General features: G+C 38.5%; 1 protein-coding gene and 1 pseudogene across 1 annotated transcript; both read left to right on the forward strand.

Annotated features, from left to right (window-relative positions):
- LOC127670613 (leucine-rich repeat-containing protein 58-like) overlaps window positions 1–24,029 on the forward strand; it is a 78,148-nt pseudogene that overhangs the window by 34,452 nt on the left and 19,667 nt on the right.
- On the forward strand, window positions 995–23,526 carry LOC127670819 (vomeronasal type-2 receptor 116-like; the record flags this gene model as incomplete). The annotated part of the gene is made up of 5 exons (XM_052165355.1): window positions 995–1,291; window positions 1,651–2,457; window positions 4,322–4,549; window positions 6,846–6,969; window positions 22,628–23,526. Coding segments are annotated over exons 1-5 (2,316 nt in total), but the record flags the coding sequence as incomplete, so codon positions are not given.

Consider the following 24,029-nt stretch of genomic DNA (forward strand, 5'->3'; position numbering starts at 1 on the left):
CTTTCTTTCTTTCTTTCTTTCTTTCTTCTTTTCTTTTCTTTTCTTTTCTTTTTTTTTTTTTTGGTTTTTTGGATTTGGTTTTTTGTTGAGACTGTGTTTCTCTGTTTTGTGAGACAGAGTTCCCTGGCTGTCCTGGAACTCACCCTGTAGACCAGGCTGGCCTCGAACTCAGAAATCCGCCTGCCTCTGCCTCCCAGAGTGCTGGGATTACAGGCATGCACCACCACCACCCAGCTCCGAGTTTTCTTTAGGAGATGAGTCTGGGATAGTAGACAAAGCCAGAAACCTAGTAAGCTTGAGTATGTCTGAGACCCTGGCACCCTGGTACCCAGACACCCACCAGAGATTGTAAGCATTTCCTATCTCCCTACTATATTCCTGAATTGGGTATTTGCCATATTTTCCACATAAGGACATAGGACATGTGATCACATACCACAAAACATAGTTTTCCTTGCAAATGAGGTACCTAGTGGCTCTGAGGTTTTACACAATATGATTCCCTTTCTAGTGATTCCATCTTGCAAAAGGTATTTAATCTCTGGCCCACACAGAGAAGGTTGCATCCATCTATTATCCAGGGTAAACCAAAAATGAACAGTTTTTTCAAAAACCAAATCTTGCCACAGATAGACTGAAATCAGAAAGTGAGCTCTTTCATAATAGTGTATCACATGAATCTGGTGGCTTCATGAAAAATAAACTATTTTACATAGTTTGGCATACTGGAAGATAAGAAGAGTGGATAATTTGTGAAGAAATATATTTCATTCTATGATGGAATTATGTTATATTTCCACATCTCAAAGTCAGAGAAAGCAAACTCTCTTGGATATATAATTAACAAGTTTTGCTCTAATGTATATTATTTGAAATGAAGAATTTGTTGAAGGACTGTGTGTTCTAAGCAAACACAAGCTTTCAGAATATAAAAGCCATTGCTCTAAAGTTATAGGTATAATAGTTATGAGTTCCCAATATGAATGCTGTGATACTTCTATGCAGGATACAAAACTACCAACTTGTTTTGGCAATGTTATTTGCCATCAATGAAATCAACTTGAACCCTCATGTTTTACCAAACACGTCTCTGGGACTTGAGATATATAATCTCCCAGATGCTGAAAGGAACATTCTGAAGAGTGTATTCTATTGGCTCACAGATTTGAGCACATTTATCCCTAATTACAATTGTAGAAAAAAGTGGAAATCGGCTGTTACACTTACTGGAATATCATGGAAATCATCTGAAATCATTGGGACATTGTTGGGTCTTTACAAATTTCCTCAGGTGTGTGCACATGATGTGAGTGGTGGGAAGCCAGTTTTCTTTTCTCAGAATTAGCTGTTTGCAAAATGAAAAGGAGAGATTTTGATTAACTGGCATTAAAGAGCAAATACAAAGACAAATACGGACACAGTCTGTTATTTTTTACTTTGATGTAGAGTAAGGAGGGTGAACAGTACAGAAGTGAATTTAAAACCTTAATACTTTTCAATAATTTTTCTGGAAACACTCAGGAGATGAGATGTGACATTAAGAACTATTGAGCAGAGTATCAACTTTATAACTTAAATCGGGTTTTTAAGACTAAGACTATTTGCATGGCATTTATTGTTCTACCTTTTAAAATACTGTATTCCTTTCAGCTTACTATTGGGCCTTTTGATCAAGCAAAGATTGACACAAATCAGTTTACATCTCTGTACCAGGTAGCCCCCAAAGACACAGCTCTGTTCTGTGGTATTGCCTCTTTGATGCTTCATTTCAGCTGGACCTGGGTGGGACTGCTCATCACAGATGACCACAAAGGTTCTCAGTTTGCATCAGATTTTAGAATGGAGATGGAAAAGAACAAAGCCTGCATAGCTTTTGTGGAAACAGTATTGCTTGTGGGAGAATCAGCATTTCGTTCGCTAACATATGTTCAGATGCGTACACTAGAGTCATCAGCAGATGTGATTGTATTTTATGGACCCATTAATTTCCTATTAACTATAATAGTAAATACCTATAGAAAGTACACAATGAATAAAATCTGGGTTATGAATAAAAAATGGATTAGCCCAAGTTTTCATCCATATACAGTGTTACATTTATTCCATGGGGCTTTCACTTTTTCACCCCATCATGGGGAGATTGTTGGTTTCACAAAATTTATGCAGGAAGCCAATCCTGTTAAGTACCCAGAAGATACTTTTCTTCTTATCTTGTGGATGAATTTTTTCAATTGCTCAAGATTGCCTTCTGCACCTAAAATCATTGAAAACTGCCTGCCCAATGCCTCTTTGGGATTGTTGCCAAGGAGTCTTTTTGAAATGGTCATGACTGAAGAGAGTTACAATGTGTACAATGCTGTGTATGCAGTGGCCCACAGTCTCCATGAGAAGAATCTGAATCAAATACAAGTTCAACCACTGGCAAATATTGATAGGACTCTGTTATCCCCCTGGCAGGTAATGTGCCTTTCTTTGTATTTTAAATTCACCAACATGACACAGATGCTTTAAAAGCTCTCAAACTAGTAATGCTATATTATTTTTCCATTCAATAACCTATAAGACATAGTGCATATTTCAGTGCTTAGATATCAATATAGTTCAATGTCTATGTATATGATGAGTGGCCTGTAGAAGATTCTGTTCAACAGACTAATTCTTCTTTTTGTAGAAATAGCAGAGATAGCTGGGCATGGTGGCACATGCCTCTAATCCCAGCACTTGGGAGGCAGAAATAGGCAGATTTCTGAGTTCGAGGACAGCCTGGTCTACAGAGTGAGTTCCAGGACAGCTAGGACTACACAGAGAAACCCTGTCTTGAAAAAGAACCAAAAACACCTAAGCAAACAAAAAAAGAAATAGCAGAGATATTTGTCTTGCTAATGTCTCAGTAGAAAAACCAAGATTTTCATTAATGTGCTGATCCCTGAAGAATCTTCATGTCGTAGAGTTGGGAATACCCAGGGGATGCTCCACCATCTCAGAGAAGTTGATGGGGGTTGGGTGGTGAGATGGATTAGTCTAAAAAAAGGAACTACAATCAGGATGGAACTGAATAATTACATTGAAAAGCATACAAAAACTATAAAAAAGGAAATGTAGATCCAAATTCTAGAGTAGACTTAGAAAGTAGAATGGAAATTGCCAAGAAAAGGTGATTAGAGGGTAAAGACAATGAAAATGTTGTTTAGTGGATACCCCACTTTAGATAAATAAGAATAATTTGTTGTTTCACAGCATGACATACAGTTAGTTGTGATGGGTAGTCATAGTTGTCAATGTGACTGCATCTGCAATCCAAATCCAAGTTCCAAGCTGCTGGGTCTCCTGGAGTTACCCTGGTTAAGCTGTCTTGAGAAGCATGTGTCAGGTGACTTTGGGCAATGAGGTCATTGGATCTAGGGAAATTTTGTGTGACTTTTTATTCATAGGCACAATGAGCACTCTTTAAGTCAGTGAAGCATACAGGAAAACTGTGTACCTCTGGGTTTCAGAGAAGTCAACATACATGTAAATCATGGCTACATACATGTAAATCATGGCTACCAATTCATGTTAGGCTATGCTTTCTAGTTTGAAAACTGCCATTGTATTCTATGTTGCTAAGTTTATAAAACATTTGATTGTTTGAATGCATGTTCTCATTCTTGCCAATAAACCAGAACAAAAAGAAAAAAGAAAAAAGAAAAAAAATCCAGGTTTTCAAGTTCATTTTACACAAAATATATACAAAACTCCTGTATGCCATTAGAATAAGTATGTACTCTAAATCAGCCCACTCCTGATTATCCACCAAACTCAAATACCCTCATCTTAAACATTGAGGCTGTGAAAATGTCAGGGAATATAAGGATATACCTAGTTTTTCAAAGATGTTGAGATCCGTTCACTCCATAGTCGTTGAACATTTGGTAGTACTTGGAATAGTAATAAGATAGTTTCTTTAAACCATAGCAAAGTAATAGGGTCTTTTGTAGCATTTTATAGATTCTTGGAATTATATTTTATTCTATTAGATAATAGTGATAGAAATGAAGTAGTTTCAATTTTTTGAAAAGGGATAAAAAGTTGTGACTTGTTTGTTGTATTATCTTTGATCATTTGCTTCTTCTTGGCCTGGCATATTCTATGCAAACTGACATTTTAGACAAAAATTATATTTATTTTCTCCTAAGCTTTCTTTTGTTGTGTTCAATCCCATAGATAATTAATTAAAACAGTGTTAACATCATACATTATTGTCAGGAAATAACTCCTTATTCATATTTAAATTATAAATCCATAACTTCAACTTCATCATAAGATTTCTCATATCTTTTAGCTTCACCCTTTTCTGAAGAATATTCAATTCAAAAACTCTGTTGGTGACCCTGTGGTTCTGGACTGGAAAAGGATGGCTGATCCAGAGTATGATATTAACAACGTTTGGAACTTTCCATCAGGTCTTTCACTATTGGTGAAAGTGGGTACATTTGTTCCTAGTGCTTCCAAGGGGGAACAACTGATGATATCTGAATACATGATTAACTGGCCCATAGGATTTACAGAGGTGTGATTCTAAGTAAATCTTATATGCTTCTTGACGTAGTAAATCTTGGTTGTTAATAATTACCCCATCAATACACTCATAACTATTATTATTAAGAGTTTTACTGATCGCTCATTCTTGTGGAAGTGTTTTAAATATTTTTAAATTATCTAATCATTTTGACCTTTAAAGAAAGGTTATCAATTACTACTTTCTGACATCATTGTAACAAAAGAGATATCAGGCTGTTTACATTAACTTCTAGCGTCCAAGGTAAAGTTTTTTCAAAATAACGTAAATTGAACTTCCCTGAGAAGAGGAATCTTAGTATAGATAGTATTTCTGAACTTGTTTCATCAAGGAAAACCTGTCAAGTATTATCATAAAACATGGTAGTATGAGGGACCATTAATATGGGAGATATTTCCCTAATTTATTAAAAAATGGGATTAGAAAGAAATTATTGAAAAAACACCCTTACCAATAATAACCACAAATAATGTAAACTATTTTGGTGTAACTCTAACTAAGGAAATCAAAGACATGTATGAAAACATATTCAAGTCCTTGAAGAAATAAATTGAAGAAGATGTGAGAAGATGGAAACCTCTTTCATCCTCATGGATGAATTTGATTAACCTAGTGAACATTGGAAATTTAGAGTGATACCTAAATTTTGCAAATTTAATAAAGGAATCTACAGATACAGTGTAATTCCTATGAAAATTCTCACACAATTATTTACAGACCTTCAAAGAGCAATTCTCAACTTCATATGGAAAAACAAAAACCAAGGATAGCTAAAATGAACCTGAACAATAAAAGAACTTCTGGAGAAATCACCACCCTTGCTCTCAAAATGTAATACTGAGCAATGGTATAAAACCTTTATGATTTCCTATAAAATGAAAGTAGTTGATCGGTGGAATGAAATCAGTTCTCTGTAGTACATTACGGACACTTGATTTTTGACAGAAGCCGAATCTTACAATGAAAAATAAAGAAAGCATCTTCAACAAATGATGTCTCTCCTACTGAATATATGCCTGTACAAGGCAAAGAGACCAATATTTATCACTCTGAAGACACCCAAGACCAAGTGCATCAAAAACCTTAGCAAAGTACCAAGATACACAAAGTCTAATAGAAGAGAAAGAGGGAAATAGCTTTGAACCCATTGGCAGAGAAGACAATTTCCTGGACGGATCATGAAACCATTGAGGCCCAGAATAGTTTAGGAACTGCACAGGAAGACCAAGAGTCTAGTAACCTCAAACCTTGGAGGCTCTGACAAAATAATCCACCAATCAAAGGCCATACATGAGATAGACATAGTCTCAACACCCTCAAAATATGTAGTAGATGTGCAGCTCAAACTCCATGTTGGTTCCAAAAAGCTGAAGTGGAGGCTGCCCTTAAGCTATCTGTGGGACTCACTCCACAACTTAGCTACCTTCCTTGGCCAGAGTGGGAGAGTATGAAGCTAATCCTGTAGAGACATGATGTGGCAGAGTGGCAGTAAATCCAGGGGGCCCACACCCTCTCAGCAGAGTTGGGGAGGGGGAGGACAGTTAGTTTGTGGACAGGGAGGGGCAGCATCTTATATGGAAATTGAATAAAACAATTAGTGAAAAAGTAATCTCACAATGATACATAAAATGGAGTGGTGACAGGTGGTCCTTAGTTGTTTAAGAATCATGGGTGAGAAACCCATGATTAGCAGGATAGTAAACAGAAATACTGCACGTTCTCCATTTCTATTAATTTTCCAGTTTTCTGCTTTAACTCTAGTCCTTATTTCCATTGATGAGAAACATGTCTGTCCTCAGTTTACTATTGGAACGCTGTTTGATCACAATAGAAACCACAACTAAGACAACTAGAAAGGCAGTCACAGTCAGTTTTCAGGTGGCCTTTGCTTTTAAGACTTTGGCAGAGACACAACAAACTGAGAGGATGTTCTTTTATATTTAAGTCTCATCTTGGAAAAATGGAGGCAACAAAACCAATGCGAGGAAAGTAGGATTCTCTTCAGAACATCACAGTTGGAGGGTGAAGTTCATCATGGCAGGGAATCAGGACAGCAGTGATTTGAGGAAACTGGGCAGATTCTGTCCACATTCAGGAGGAGGAAAGCGATGGCTGTTGCTGGCCAAACTTCATTTCCACTTTTCATTCAATAGCCAAGTGGGGTAAAACAGCAAGTTTGTACAATTTTAAATATAAATTTTAATTAATACACCTTCTATTATAAAATATGTACTTGGGCACTGATTAGGAGCTAAGCATTTTGTTTCTTGTATTAAATATTTTTCAGACTCCTCGGTCTGTCTGCAGTGAGAGCTGCAGCCCTGGATTCAGGAAAGTTGTCCTGGAGGGAAGGCCTAGTTGTTGCTTTGACTGCAGTCCTTGCCCAGACAATGAGATTTCCAATGAGACAGGTGAAGGACAAGTCTCTCATAGGGTTTTACATCCTCCCTACAGCGCACTGACAAAACTAAGTCATGAAAAAAATTAGACAAGAGAACTACGTGGCAATTACATTACTTCAGATTCGCAACTAAATCTTTAAGTCTATGCTCTTTCTTTAAAATTTTTTATTGTTTGTTTTATTTGTTTACATTTCAAATATTATTTCCCTTCCTGTTTTGCCCTCAGCAAACCCCCAATCTTATCCCTCCTGCTTCTATGATGATGCCACCCCCACAACACCTTCATACCTCAGAGCCCTAGCATTCTCCACCACTGGGTCATTTACCCTACACAGGACTAAAGGGCTCCCCTCCCACTGATGCCAGATAAGATAATCTTCTGGTGCATATGCAGCTGTACCCATGGTTCTCTACATGTGTTCTGGTTGGTTGATACTGTTCTTCCTATGGAGTTGCAACACCTTCAGCTCCTGCAGGCCTTCGTCTAACTCCTCCATTGGGATTCTTGTGCTCAGTCTAGCGGTTGGCTATGAGCATCCCCATCTGTATTTCTCAGGCTCTGTCAGTAGACACCTGTATCTGGCTCCTCTGAGCAAGCACTTTTATTTTTATTAGTTATATTCTTTATTTACATTTCAAATGTCGTCCCCATTCCTGATTTCCCCCCGAAAATCCCCTAACTCATCCCCCCTCCCCCTGCTCACCATTCCACGGACTCTCACTTCCCTGTCTTGGGGTTCCCCTATACTGGGGCATCTAGCTTTCTCAGGACCAAGGGCCTCTCCTCCCTTTGATGTCCAACAAGGCCATCCTCTGCTTCATATGTATCTGGAGCCATGGGTCCCTCCATGTGTACTCTATGGTTGATGGTTTAGTCCCTGGGAGCTCTGAGGGAGCTGGGTGGTTCATATTGTTGTTCTTCCTATGGCGCTGCAACCCCTTCAGCTCCTTGGGTCTCTTCTCTAGCTCGTTCATTTTGCTCAGTTCAATGGTTGGCTGAGAGCATCCACCTCTATATTTGTCAATCACTGGCAGAGCCTCCCAGGTGACAGCTATATCAGGCTCCTATCAACAAGCACGTGTTGGCATCCACAATAGTGTCCAGGTTTTGTAACTGTATATGAGATGGATCCCTAGGTGGGGCAGTCTCTGGATTATCTCTCCCTCAGTCTCTGATCTACACTTTGTCTCTGTATCTCCTCCTGTAGGTATTTAGTTCCCCCTTCTAAGAAGGACTATAGTATCCATACTTTGTTCCTACTTCTTCTTGAGCTTCATTTAGTCTGTGAATTGTATCCTGCCCCTCTTTTCCCCTCATCCTCTGCTCTGTAAACCAATTTTCTCCCTCTAGCTCCCATTATTATATTCTTCCATCTTCTAAGTAGGACTGAAGGATCCACAATTTGGTCTTCTTTCAGCTTGATCTTCATAGTTTGTCCATTGTATGGTGGGTATTACAAGCCTTTTGCCTAATAGCCACATCACTATGAGAGAGTAGTACATATGTTTCATGTTCTTTTGCTGCTCGACATCCTCAGTATCGGGATGGTATTTTCTACTTCCATCCATTTGAATGCAAAACTCAAAGTTGCCATTTCTAATAGCTAAATAGCACTCCATTGTGTATTTGTATGATAACTATCATATCCATTCTTTCATTGATGGACATCTGGGTTGTTTCAAGTTCTGGTTATTATAAAAAAAGGCTGATATGATCATATTGGAGCATCTTTTGGATATATGCCCAGGAGTGGTGTAACTGGATCCTCAGGTAGTACTATTTACAATTTTCTGAGAAACTATCAGACTGATTTCAAGAGTGGTTGTACCATCTTCCATTCCCACCAGCAATAGAAGAGTTTGCCTCTTTCTCCACATCCTTCCCAGCATTTGCTGTCACCTGAGAGTTTGATTTTAGTTATTCTAAAGGGTGTGTGGTAGAATCTGAGGGTCATTTTGATTTACATTTCCCTGATGACTAAGAATGTTGAACAATTCACTAGGAGCTTCTAAGCCACTTGAGATTCCTTATTTGGAAAGTCTTTTATTAGCTCTGTATTCAATTTTTAATAGCATTACCTGGTTCTCTGGAGTCTTTATGCTAACGTCTTTGATCCACTTCACTTGAAGTTTTGTGCAGGGTGATAGATATACATCTATTTTCATTCCTTTACATCAGACATCCCATTAGCTCACCACTATTATTTAGATGCTTTCTTTTTTCCCCATTGTATGATTTTGGGTTTTTGTCAGAAATTTAAGTGTCTGTAGGCATGTGGCTTTGAGGATTGGTACCATTAATCAATCTGTTTGTTCCTAGACTAGTATCATGCAGATTTTATTACTATTACTTAAGGTCAAGGATGGGGTTATAATAGAACCTCCAAAAGTTCTATTATAGTTCAGGATTCCCTTAGTGATTCTGGGATTTTGTTTTTCCACATAAAGTTAAGATTACTATTTCAAGGTCTGTAAAGAATTGTAATTTTGATGGGAATCGGATTGAATATGTAGATTACTTTTGGTTTGGTAATCGTTTACATTATGTTAATTTCGATTTCAAGGGCATGAGAGATCTTTCAATATTCTGATATCTTTCTCAATGTTGTCTTCAGTGATTTCAAGATAATTTCTTATAGGTTTTCAGTTGCATGGCTAGAATTAAATGAAGATATTTATATTATTTGTAAATATTGTAAAGTAATCTGGTTCCCTAATTTCTTTCTCAGCTCATTTATCGTTTGTGTAAAGAAGGAATATGGCATTTTTTAATGTTAATTTTGTATTCAGCCACTTTTTTTGTGATTTTTAATATTTCTTTTATTATTATTTCTTTTTTTATTTTTTGTTAATTTTTTTATTTTATTCGATATATTTTTTATTTACATTTCGAATGATTTCCCCTTTTCTGGCCCCCTACTCCCTGAATGTTCATCAGTTGTAGGTGTTCTCTGGTAGAATTTTTGGAATTATTTATGTATATTATCATATTATCTGTCAAAAGCAATACTTTGACTTCTTTCTTTCCAATTTGTATACACTTGATCTGTTTTAGTTCTCTGACTGTTCCAGGTACAACTTCAACCTGTGTATTGAATAGATTAGTGAGAGTGGGCAACATTGTCTTGTCCCTGATCTTAGTGGAATTAGCTAAGTCTCTGTCCATTTAATTTGATATTAGCTACTGGCTTTCAGTTTGTTGGTTGTGTAAAATTTAGATGTTTGACATATATCCCTGAGTTTTCAAATACTTTAAAAATGAATTGATGTCACATTTTCTTTATTTTAATTAATTTTTTACACTCCATATTTTATTCACCCCCATGTACTCACCAACTGTTCAACATCTCATACTTCCTTAACACCCTCTGTCTCCACATGGAGGTCCAGACCCCCACCCTGCCTGACCTCTAAACTCCCTGAGGTCTCCAGTCTCTTGATAGTTAGGTGCATCATCTCGGAACACTGATCCATCAGTCCTCTACTGTATGTGTATTGGGAGCTGGTATAAGCTGCCTGTTTGGTGGTCCAGTGAGCGAAGGATCACATAAGTCCAGATTAATTGAAACTGCTGGTCCTCCTACAGGATCGCTCTTCTCCTCAGCTTCTTTCAACTTTCACTAGTTCAACAAAAGGGGTCAGCTGCTTCTGTCTATTGGTTGGGTGCAAATATCTGCATCTGACTCTTTCTTCTGCTTGTTGGGATTCCCAGTGCTCTGTCAAGCTAGGCGGTTCCTTTTTGTGAATGAATTGGTATCACATTTTCATAATGTTTCCTTCAGCATTTAATGAGATGATAATTATGTTTGTTTTCTTCAGTTTTTTTAATATGGTGCACCAGGCAGAAGGATTTTCATGTATTGAACCATCTTTGGATCTCAGGGATGAATCCTACTGAGTTATGGTGTATGACATTTTTGATGTGTTCTTGCAATTGGTTTGCGAGTTTTGATTTTTATAGATATTTTCTAGTATTTCTGCATCAATATGCATAAGTGAAATAGGTCCAAAATTACCTTTCTTTGTTGAATCTGTGAAATTTGTGTATCAGTTTGACGGTGGACTCATAAAATGAGTTTGGCAGTGCTCCTGCTTCTGTTTGGTGGAGTAATCCGTGAAGCATTGGTTTTAGCTCTCCTTTAAAAGTCTGGGAGAATTCTGAAATAAAACCACCTGTCCCTGGGTGGTTTTTATTTGATATATTTTTTATTTACATTTCAAATGATTTCCCCTTTTCTGGTCCCCCACGACCCAAAAGTCCCATAAGCCCTATTCCCTTCCCCTGTTCTCCCACCCACCCCATCCCATTTCCCTGTTCTGGTTTTGCTCTATACTGCTACACTGAGTTTTTCCAGAACTAGGGGCCACTCCTACATTCTTCTTGCATATCATTTGATGTGTGGATTATGTTTTGGGTATTCCAATTTTCTAGGGTATTTTTAATCAAGAGACATTTCATGACTGCTTCTCTTTTTTTTTAGGGTTTTAGAGATATTTATATAGGATACCTGATCTTGATTTAACTTTAGTAAGTGTGGAATTTGTTTAGAAATTCAGCCAGTTCATTAAACTTTTCCAGTTTTGTGGAGTATAAGCTTTGCAGTAAGCTAACACTTTTTTCTTGTCTGTTTTTTTGCCTCCCTTTTCATTTCTGATTTTATTTATTTATATATATTTATTTATGTTTGATTAGATGTTTTCTTTCCTTACATTTCAAATGTTATCCCCTTTCCTCATTTCCCCTCTGAAAACTCCCTATTCCTTCGCCCCTCCCCCTGCTCGCCAACCTACACACTCATGCTTTCTTGTCCTGGCATTATCCTATACTGAGGCATAGAATCTTCTCAGGACCAAGGGACTCTTCTCCCTTTGATGTCCAACAAGGCCATCCTCTGCTACATACGAAGCGGGAACCATGGGTTCCTCCATGTGTACTCTTTGGTTGGTGGTTTAGTCCCTGGGAGCTCTGGGGGGTTCTGGTTGGTTCATATTGCTGTTTCTCCTATGGGACTACAAGTTCCTTCAGCTCCTTGGGTCCTTTATCTAGGTCCTCCATTGGGGACCTTATGATCAGTTCAGTGGTTTTCTGAGATCATCCACCTCTGCATTTGTCTGCTACTGGCAGAGCCTCTCAAGAGACAGCTATTTCGGGCTACTGTCAGTAAGTGTTTGTTGGCATCCACAATAGTGATTGGATTTGGTGAATGTATATGGGATTGATCTTTCTGTGGTGCAGTCTATGGATGGTCTTTCATTCAGGCTCTGCTCACACTTGGTCTCTTTATCTCTTCCCATGGGCATTTTGTGCCCTCTTCTAAGAAGGACCAAGTTTTCATACTTTGGTGTTCCTTCTTCTTAAGCTTTGTTTGGTTTCAGAATTTATTTTAGGTATTCTGAGCTTCTAGGCTAATATCCACTTATCAGTGAGCACATACCATGTGTGTTCTTTTGTGATTGGGCAACCTCACTTGGGATGATATCTTCTACTTGCACTCATTTCCCTAAGAATTTGAAAATTAATAAATTCATTGTTTTTAATAGCTGAATAGTGTATTCCATTGTGTAAATGTACCACATTTTCTGTATCCATTCCAGTGTTGAGGAACATATAGGTTCTTCCCAGCTTCTGGCTGTTATGAACATAGTGTAGCATGAGTCCTTATTACATGTTAGAGAATCATCTGGGTATATGCCCAGCAGTGGTAGAGCTAGGTCATCAGGTAATACTATGTCCAGTTTTCTGAGGAAACACCAAACTGACTTCAGAGTGGTTGTACTAGCTTGCAGTCCCACCAGCAGTGGAGGGGAGGGGTGTTCCTCTTTCTCCACGTCCTTGCCAGCACCTGCTGTCACTTGAGTTTTTGATCTTAGCCATTCTGACTGGGGTGAGGTGGAAATTCAGGGTTTTTTTGATTTGCATTTCCCTGATGACCTAGGATATTGAACATTTTTTAGGTGCTTCTCAGCAAGAGAAAGAAATTACAAAAATAACATCCTTCACAGTAATCACCAACAATATAAAGTATCTTGGTGTGACTCTAACCAAGCAAGTCAAAGATCTGTATGATAAGAACTTCAAGTCACTGAAGAAAGAAATTGAAGAACACCTCAGAAGATGGAAAGATCTCCCATGCTTGTGGGTTGACAGGATTAATATAGTAAAAATGACCATCTTGCCAAAAGCAATATACAGATTAAATACCATCCCCATCCAAATTCCAACTCAATCTTTCAGAGTTAGAAAGAGCAATTCTCAAATTCATCTGGCATAACAAAAATCCCCAGATAGTAAAAACTATTCTCAAAAATAAAAGAACTTCTGTGGGAATCCAGCATCCTGGACCTCAAACTGTACTACAGAGCAATAGTGTTTAAAAAGTGAATGGTTAACTGGTACAGTGACAGGCTGGTAGATCAGTGCAATGGAATTGAAGACCCAGAAATGAAACAACACACCTATGGTCACTTGATGTTTGACAAAGTAGCTAAAACCATCCAGTGAGAAAAAGATAGCCATTTCATCAAATGGTTATGGTTTAACTGGTGGTCAGCATGCAGAAGAATGCAAATTGTTCCATTATTATCTCCTCGTACAAAGCTCAAGTTCAATTGGATCAAGGACCTCCACATAAAACCAGATACACTGAAACTAATAGAAGAGTAAGTGGGGAAGAGCCTCGAACACATAGGCACAGGGGAAAATATCCTGAACAGAGCACCAATGACTTATGCTCTCAGATAAAGAATTGACAAATGGGACCTCACAAAACCACAAAGTTTCTGTAAGACAAAGGACACTGTCAATAGAACAAACACAATGGCAACCAACAAATTGAGAAAAGATCTTTACCAACTGGATATTCGGTAGAGGGCTAATATCCAATATACACCAAGAATTTAAGAAGTTAGATTCCAGAGAACAAAAGAAACCTACTAACAATGGGGTACAGAGCGAAACAAAGAATTCTCAAGTGTGGGTTTTATTTATTTTGATATGATTGCTATGTAGTTAATATGGTGAGGTTTTGTCTATCTTATTGATTTTCTCGATGAAATAGTCCTTGTCTTCATTGATTAATTTTATTCCTTTTGCTCTGATTGATTTCAGCACTGATTTGATTATTTCCTGTTCTTGCCTCCTCTTCCTGGTATTTCTTTTTTCTAGAGCTCTCACAAATATGTCTATTGGTATTGCTGAGATGTTTGTTTTATACAGCAAAAATGAAAGCATCTCAGTCAGGGTTTCTATTCCTGCACAAACATCATGACCACGAAGGAAGTTGGGGAGGAAAGGGTTTATTCAGCTTACACTTCCACATTGCTGTTCTTCACTAAAGGATGTCAGGACTGGAACTCACGCAGGTCAGGAAGCAGGAGCTGATGCAGAGGTCATGGAGGGATGTTACTTTTGGGCTAGCATCCCTGGCTTTCTCGGCCTGCTTTCTTATGGAAAGCAAGACTACCAGCCCAGGGATGGCAACACTGACAAGGGTCCCTTCCTTGTAATCACTAATTGAGAAAATGTCCCACAGCTGTATCTCATGGAGCCATTTTCTCAAATGAAGCACCTGTCTCTGTGGTAAGTCCAACCTGTGTCAGGTTGACACACAAAACCAGCCAGTACAGATAGTTCCTGGTTTTGTACTTGTTCTGTTAGTCTGTGTCATTTATTGAGAAATTGAATCCATAGATGGTGATAAATATTAATGGTCAGTGTTTGTTTATCCCTATTATTTGATGTTGGTGTTGTGTGTATATGGGTTTGTGTGTGTTTAAATTGATTTTCCTTGTATGGAATTACCTATTTCTTGTGTTTCCTACAAATTAGCTATCATCTTTCTGTTGGAGTTTTCCGTCTAGCATTTTGTTGTAGGAATGGATTTTTGGATAGACATTGTTTAAATCCAGACTTGTCTTGAATTATGGTTGTTTACTCCATCTGTTGTGATTGACAGTTTTTCTGGGTATAGGACTCTAGGTTGGCATGTGTGATTTTTTTCATAGGTTTTAAGATATCTGTCCAGGCCCTTCAGTTTTTAGAGAATCTATTGAAAAGGCACAATTCTAACAGGTCTGCCATGGAATGATACCTGGTCTTTTCCCTCAGTGCTTAGTCTTTCTTAGTTCTCTACATTGTGCATTTTCATTATTTTGTTGAGAGAGGACTTTTCTGGTACACTCTGCTTGTGTTTCACAAGCATCTTTTATGTTTATAGGTGTTTCTTTCTTTACATTGTGATTTTTTCTTATATAATTTTGTTGAAAAAAAAAAAGAAAATACTTTCTCACCCTGGGATCTGGGACTCTTTACCTTCTACTATTCCTGTCATTCTAAGGTTACTTGTTTTCTTTGTATTCCAGATTTCTTGGGTGTTTTGTTTCAGGGATATTTTAGTGTTAACATTTTCTTTTACTGATGTACCAGTTTCTATTTTTGTATGCCTGAGATTCTCTCCTACATCCTTTCATCTTATTGGTGATCCTTGCATTTGTTGTTCTGTAAGCTTCTTTAGGGTTTCCATCAGCCGTTTACCCTCAGTTTGTATTTTCATTCTGGCTTCTATTTCCACTTTCATTTCCTGAACAGCTTTACTTACTTCCCTGGTTAACTGTAGTTTCTGCTATTACTTTAAGAGATTTATTTATTTCCTCTGTAAAGCCCTATATTTATCTCATTGTGTTTTCCTGTTCTTTTTTAAGCGTTTTATTCCTTTCCTCTTTAACGGCCTCTATCATTTTCATAAGAATGGATTTAAGGGCACTGTGGTTCAGTTGTGTTAAAATATGCAGGGCTTGCTGTTGTAGAGTAATTTTGCCCTGTTGGTGTCATAATATTCTTGAATTTTGTTGTTTGAGTTCATTTCATGCCTTTAGCCATCTAGATGTTTTAGTCACTGCATGTTCCTCTTATGATATATATCGGGATGATGGCTAACCACCGTGATCTTAGTGTGACAGGCCCCTGGTGTATATTTTTGGGCTATATGGTTCTGGAATAGCATTTCTTAAAAAGATGGCAAGAGACTTGGCAGAAAATTTTATATCTGGCAGGGACGATCTCCTCAGAGCCATACCTGACAAAGTTCTTTGGACAGGGACGATTAGAAAAGGAAAGAAATCTAAATGTTTTGGTTCTGGATCAACAGGCTTGATGAAGCTGGGTAGAGAGGTAGTGGGAAAATAGAAGTCTGGTGCAGATTTCTGGATAATTATATTTCCTCATCTATTAATTTCCATTATTTGACTGTAAAATATTTTATATAAGGTATTTCTCTGCTACATATAGACTACCTAATTGCCTGTTAATTCGGTTATAGTTCCTGTATGCAGATTGAAGACATATAAATTTCACTTACGAGTTTAATGTGGTTGTGGAAGGACCACTTCAACTGTCTCCCCAAAATGCTTCCTTTATTACAGATTGAAGTTCAGACACTTTAGAGATATGTACATTTGGAAGGATGGAATAGAATAAAGATTTTGACCTACATCACAGTATCAGATTGTATTGATTAAAAATACAGCTACATATATGTTGAACACTCAAAAGTTAAAGAAATTACTGATCAAAGGAATTTGAATACAGGGAAATATAATAAACATCTATTTCAAGACAAACCATAAGCCTTATACAAAATAAATTTTGTCTTATAGATCAGTTGCCATAAATTAATGAATATTGTTTATAAGATACAATATTAAAAGCTAGCATAACACAGCAACAAAAATAATCTAACAACAGAGCAGAACAGATTTATGTAAAAGTGTTACATTAGCATGAACAGTCACACTGAGAAAATGTTAACTATTTGACAGGAGAGTTTAAGAAAGCATAAGAAAGATACACAAATGCAGAACTGAGTGTAAAAAGAAGTAAATGTAGTCTTTCTGTATCTTTTAAGGAAAAGTGAAACTAAAATAGTTTTTGAAATGAAGTCTTTACAAAAATACGGAAAGTTATTTGTGACAAGAAATATGTGATTAAATAATATTAGGAGCATTTATTTTTTCTACTCTAAGTTTTATTCACAAAGATTTAGTTCTTAAAATCTTTTCTGGAGGAACAAAGAAAACATGAATTTAAGTATTAAGTAGTTGTTTTCCTGAAAAATCTTTCAAAAAGTTTTTCAAAACAGTAAGCTAATAGCCACGAAAATATCTCAATATGAAAAGGAACTTACGATAGGGCGGCGGCAGTGGCGGCGGTGCAGTAGTGGCTGGTCCAGCTGAAGGGCTATCAGCAGTGGAACAAAGGCGACACAGGGTGCAGTTAGGCCCTGTGCCCACGCGGCGCCTTTCACTGCACTGAAGCCACTTCAGAACTCAGCCTCCTGCCAGTCAGGAGAGGCTCAACTCCATCTTGGTTTTGGACTCCAGAGAGATCGGACAGACTGAGGTACACAAACATAACCTGAGGCCAACACCGCGGGGGTCTGAGCCCGAAGGGCGTTAGCCTGCACCCAGGCCCTGGGCTGTTCAGGGGGCTATCGGGGTGCCAACCCAGCCAGGAGGTTTTTTTGCCCGGGCCGGTGAGCGCGCTGCCATTTTGCCTACAGGACGCCAGAGAGCTCTGTCGGGCAGAGCCGGCTAACAGGCATAGCCTGAGGCTAACAAAGCGGGGGTCTAGGCCCCAACAGGCCCTTGACTGAACCAACTGGGCAGCTTGGTGGGCCATCTGTGTGTCAACTCTCCCAGGAGGTTGTTAGCACAGCAGACTCTCCCGGCGCTTTCGGGGAGCGCGAGCACGCCCGCCCGCCATCCTGGTCACCTGGCTGACCCAATTGACAGTCATAGCCCAAGGGGAACTTTGATCGGACCTTGGCCTCCCAGGCTTTTGCCTGGATCCATGGCCTGGACGGCCAGGCTAACCTTGTGTGCGCCAGCCCGGTTGGGGGATTGGCTGCCCAGCTGAGTGATTAGCATGCAGGGGAGGTCCCGGCAGCATACACCATCGGTGTTCCCTGGGGGTGCACATGGGCTCCATCTGGTCCACAGACACAATCTGGGGCAAAGCACACTAGACCTGCAAGGGCACCCAAGAGGAGGACAGCATAGCAGCAATCTGCTACAGGGGAAACCCAGCCATATAGTGTTGCAGTAATAGCCCCAGAGCCCCTTAGGAGGCCCAAACCCCAGCCAGGGACAAGACCAACTAAATCCAGAGAACTAGATGGCAAAGGGCAAATGCAGGAACACTACTAACAGAAATCTAGGCAACATGGCAGCATCCGAACCAAACTCTCCAACATCAGCAAGTCCTGGTTATACCAACCCACCAGAGAAACAAGATTTGGATTTAAAATCACTGATCATGATGCTTCTAGAAGAACACAAAAAGGACATAAATGAATCTCTTAAAGAAATACAGGGGAACATGAATAAGCTAGAAACCCGTTTAATGGAAACAGAAAAATCACTTAAAGAAATGCAGGAGAATAAGGCTCAAGAGATAGAAGCCAATAAAGAAGAAAGGCAAAAAAACCTTAAAGAAATGCAGGAGAACTTGAGTCAAGAGGCAGAAGTCATGAAAGAGGTAACACAAAAAGCTCTTAAAGAATTACAGGAAAACACAAACAAACAAATGATGGAACTGAGCAAAACCATCCTGGATCTAAAAACAGAAGTAGAAACAAATAAGAAATCACAAAGGGAGACAACTTTGGAGATAGAAAACCTTGAGAAGAAATCAGGGGCCATAGATGCAAATATAAACAACAGAATACAAGAGATGGAAGAGAGAATTTCAGATGCCGAAGATACCATAGAAACCATTGACTCAACAGTCAAAGAAAATTCAAAATGCAAAAAGCTTGTATCCCAGAACATCCAGGAAATCCAGGATACAATGAGAAGACCAAACCTAAGGATTATAGGTATAGATGAGAGTGAAGATTTAAAACTGAAAGGGCCAGCAAATATCTTTAACAAAGTTATGGAAGAAAACTTTCATAACTTAAAGAGAGAGATGCCTATGAATATACAAGAAGCCTGCAGAACTCCAAACAGACTGGATCTGAACAGAAATACCTCTCGCCACATAATAATTAAAACCCCAAATACACTAAACAAAGAAAGAATATTAAAGGCAGTAAGAGAATAAGGCCAAGTAACATATAAAGGAAGACCTATCAGAATCACACCAGACTTCTCACCAGAGACCATGAAAGCTAGAAGATCCTGGGCAGATCTCATGCAGACTCTAAGAGACACAAATGCCAGCCAAGACTACTATACCCAGCAAAACTCTCAATCACAATAGATGGAGAAACCAAGACATTCCATGACAAAACCAAATTTACACAATATCTTTCCACAAACCCAGCTCTACAAAGAATAATAGGAGGAAAACTCCAATACAAGGAGGGTAACTACACCCTGGAAAAAGTAAGATAGTAACCTTCCTTCATCAAACCCAAAAGAAGATAATCACTCAAATATAAAAATAACATCAAAAATGACAGGAAGTAATAATCTTTATTCCTTAATATCTCTTAACATCAATGGACTCAATTCCCCAATAAAAAGACATAGACTAACAGACTGGATAAGGAAACAAGACCCTACATTTTGCTACATACAGGAAACACACCTAAATGTCAAAGACAAAAACTACCTTAGAGTAAAAGGCTGGAAGACAACTTTACAAGCCAATGGTCTCGGGAAACGAGCCGGAGTAGCCATTCTAATATCAGATAAAATTGACTTTCAATCTAAAGTCATCAAAAGAGACACTGAGGGACACTTCTTGCTGGTCAAAGGAAAAATCCACCAAGAAGAACTTTCAATTCTGAACATCTATGCGCCAAATGCAAAGGCACCCTCATTGGTAAAAGAAACTTTACTAAAGCTCAAAGCACACATTGCACCTAACACAATAATTGTGGGGGACTTCAACACTCCACTCTCCTCAATGGACCGATCAGGAAAACAGAAACTAAAGAGGGACACAGTAAAACTAATTGAAGCTTTGGACCAATTGGATTTGACTGATATCTATATAACATTTCAACCTAAAGCAAAAGACTATACCTTTTTCTCATCACCTCATGGTACCTTCTCCAAAATCGACCATATAATTGGTCACAAGACAGACCTCAACAAATACAAGAAGATCGAACTACTCCCATGCCTCCTATCAGATCACTATGGTGTAAGAGTGGTTTTCAATAGCAACAAAAACAACAGAAAGCCCACATACACATGGAGGCTGAACAATACTCTACTCAATGACACCTTGGCCAAAGAAGAAATAAAGAAAGAAATCAGAGACTTTTTGGAATTTAATGAAAATGAAGGCACAACATACCCAAATCTTTGGGACACAATGAAAGCAGTGCTAAGAGGAAAACACATAGCCCTGAGTGCCTCCAAAAAGAAAATGGAGAGAGCATATACCAGCAGCTTAATGACACACGTGAAAGCCCTGGAACAAAAAGAAGCTATTTCACCCAGGAGGAGTATAAGACAGGAAATCATCAAACTCAGGGCTGAAATCAATCAAGTGGAAACAAAGAGAACCATATGAAGAATCAACGAGTCCAGGAGCTGGTTCTTTGAGAAAATCAACAAGATAGATAAACCCTTAGCCAGGCTGACCAAAGGGCACAGAGAAAGTATCCAAATTAACAATATCCAATATATATAAAGAACTCAAGAAGTTAGACTCCAGAAAACCAAACAACCATATTAAAAAATGGGGTACAGAGTTAAACAAAGAATTCTCACCTGTAGAACTTCGGATGGCGGAGAAACACCTTAAAAAATGCTCAACTTCATTAGTCATTAGGGAAATGCAAATCAAAACAACCCTGAGATTTCACCTTACACCAGTCAGAATGGCTAAGATTAAAAATTCAGGAGACAGCAGTTGTTGGCCAGGATGTGGAGAAAGAGGAACACTCCTCTACTGCTGATGGGGTTTCAAATTGGTACAACCACTCTGGAAATCAGTCTGGCGGTTCCTCCGAACACTGGGAACCTCACTTCCAGAAGATCCTGCTATACCACTCCTGGGCATATACCCAGATGATTCCCCACCATGTAATAAGGATACATGCTCTACTATGTTCATAGCAGCCCTATTTATAATTGCAAGATGCTGGAAAGAACCCAGGTATCCCTCAACAGAAGAGTGGATGCAAAAAATGTGGTATATCTACACAATGGAGTACTATTCAGCCATTAGAAACAATAAATTCACGAAATTCTTAGGCAAATGGATGGAGCTAGAGAACATCATACTAAGTGAGGTAACCCAGACCCAAAAGGTGAATCATTGTATGCACTCACTAATAAGTGGATATTAACCTAGAAAACTGGAATACCCAAAACATAATCCACACATCAAATGAGGTACAAGAAGAATGGAGGAGTGGCCCCTTGTTCTGGAAAGACTCAGTGAAGCAGTATTGAGCAAAATCAGAACAGGAATGTGGGAAGGGTTCGGTCGGAAAACAGGGAGGAAAGGGGACTGATGGGACTTTCGGGGAGTGGGGTTCCAGAAAAGGGAAAATCATTTGAAATGTAAATAAATATATCAATGCATTTTAAAAAAAGAAAAAAAAACAAAACCAAAAAAAAAGAAAGAAAAGGAACTTACTTCCCCTACTCTTCCCTTAATTTCATCACAGAACCCAGAAGTAGTTAAAAGAGAAAAGGCCTACTAACTTTTCTCAAACATCCATATATTCACTATAACACCTGTGAGAATTTCCTTCCATCAAAAATGAAAGGGGCTGGGGAAAGATAAGGAATGCTTTGAACACATATTTAGTAGTTTCCAACTAAGATCACATGAGAAGAAAACATTTTCAAACTGAAAGAAATTTATAAATAAAAATGAATTTGTGTCATACATCCCAGACTAAAAAATCATTTTACATAAGAAATTCAATGAAAAATGTCTATTTCAAAATTGAATTCGCATCTTCTACTGGAAATTTAGAAATATTTTTGAGAACTGGCATAAAAAAATGAATTAGTTATTGCCATATAATTTGGTATTTTCTAGTTTGAAAATATGTGCTTCAACTGTATTACAAAATATAAATAAAAAAGAGGTAAAAAGCAAAAAATAAGAATACTTCAATATACAACTAAAATAAATAGGCTCTAGGTATGAGATTTTATGGGTGTTTTCATTGTCAATTTGACACAATCAAGATTTATGTAATAAAAGAAAAACCACAATTGAAAATCCTTTGAAGGGCTGGACTATAGCAAAGAGTTTTGTACATCCTCATGTTTAGTGGTTGCTGTGGGCTGCACTGCCTCACTGGGTTGGTGCACCTCTGAGGAGGTGATCTCAAACTACATAACAAAGCAGGTCAGAGGCAGAGCAGGCAGCACCACACCCCAGTGGATTCAGCTTCAGTTCTTACCTCCTTATCCTCCCTTCACTTCCTCCATGGTTTCCTCGGTGATATATTTATAATGTATAATGTGAAAAATACCCTTTTCTCCAGAAAAGGATACTCTTCATGGGATTTTTGGAAAGGAGTATAAACCTTAACTTGTGTGATTATTTACTTTAGAATACTCATATCTCTATACCAAAAGTGAAAAGGGAACATGGTTGTAATAACAATCCAATGAGTTTGAAGCATAAAATGTAGTAGGTTAAAGGGAAACTTGACCATGCATTCATGATGAACTTCATGTCCACCAGGTATGGATCAGTGTGTGCACTGTCCAGAAACTCATTATACAAATGCAGAGAAGACACACTGCCTGGAGAAAACTGTCACCTTTCTGGCCTATGATGATCCCTTGGGGAAGGGACTCACATTCGTGTCCTTTGGATTTTCTACTCTCACAGCTCTTGTTATTGGGGTCTTTGTAAACCACAGAGACACTCCGGTAGTCAAGGCCAATAACAGATCTCTCAGTTACATCCTGCTCATCACTCTGACCCTCTGTTTCCTCTGTCCATTGCTCTTCCTTGGTCTTCCACACACAGCCACATGTATCCTGCAACAGAACGTGTTTGGACTTCTGTTCACTGTGACTCTATCCACTGTGTTGGCCAAAACCATCACTGTAGTTATGGCCTTCAAGATTACAGCTCCAGGAAGAAAGATCAGATGGTTGCAGATATCACAGGTCCCTAAGTGTGTCATTCCAGCTTGCACTCTGATACAAGTACTTCTCTCTGGCATATGGCTGGGAACATCCCCTCCCTTTATTGACATGGATGCTCACTCTGAACAGGGACACATCATCATTCTTTGCAACAAGGGCTCAGCTGTTGCCTTCCACTGTGCTCTGGCCTACCTGGGAGTCATGGCCTTGGGTAGTTACCTCATGGCTTTCTTGTCCAGGAACCTTCCTGACACATTTAATGAATCCAAGTCCATGGCTTTCAGCATGCTTGTGTTCTGCAGTGTATGGGTCACATTCCTCCCTGTCTACCACAGCACCACTGGGAAGGTCAGGGTAGCCATGGAAATGTTCTCTATCCTGACTTCCAGTGCAAGCATTCTAATTGTAATCTTTGTCCCTAAGTGCTACATTGTTTTGTTTAGACCAGAATTAAACACACTTCCTCATACCAGGGATGAAAGACACCACAGGGGCAAATATTTACTTAAAACATAGTTCACATGATTCTTCATCTAAACTGAATTTCACTGGATCTCTACCGTTCTGACCATCACATGTTTTTTTCTGTGATGGTTTGTGGGTATGGCTTCTTCTCACCAAACCTTATATTCTGAGCTTAATTCCCTGGAACCCCATGATGAAGTAAGGAATCGATTTTCTGAAGTTGGACTAGTGCATTTCCAGTCCCCAAAATAAGTAAACATTTGTAATATAACTTTAGAAAACCCTTTTGAAAACAATCATAACATTGAGATATGATTGCATGAGCTCTTATTTCCACTGACTTAAATTATTAATTTTTCCTATTGAAATCTCTCACATTTTGCAGTAAGGACACTCTATTCACCAAATCATGTGATGGTCCTGGGGCTTTTTCTCTAAATTCTTATTTCTAAATCATATTAATTACTTCAACCAGTGGTGTTTTTTCCTTTAAGGACCTTTTCATTTCTCCCAGTGCTGACTAT

Source organism: Apodemus sylvaticus, chromosome 20 (assembly GCF_947179515.1).
Source record: "Apodemus sylvaticus chromosome 20, mApoSyl1.1, whole genome shotgun sequence".
Classification (NCBI taxonomy): domain Eukaryota; kingdom Metazoa; phylum Chordata; class Mammalia; order Rodentia; family Muridae; genus Apodemus; species Apodemus sylvaticus.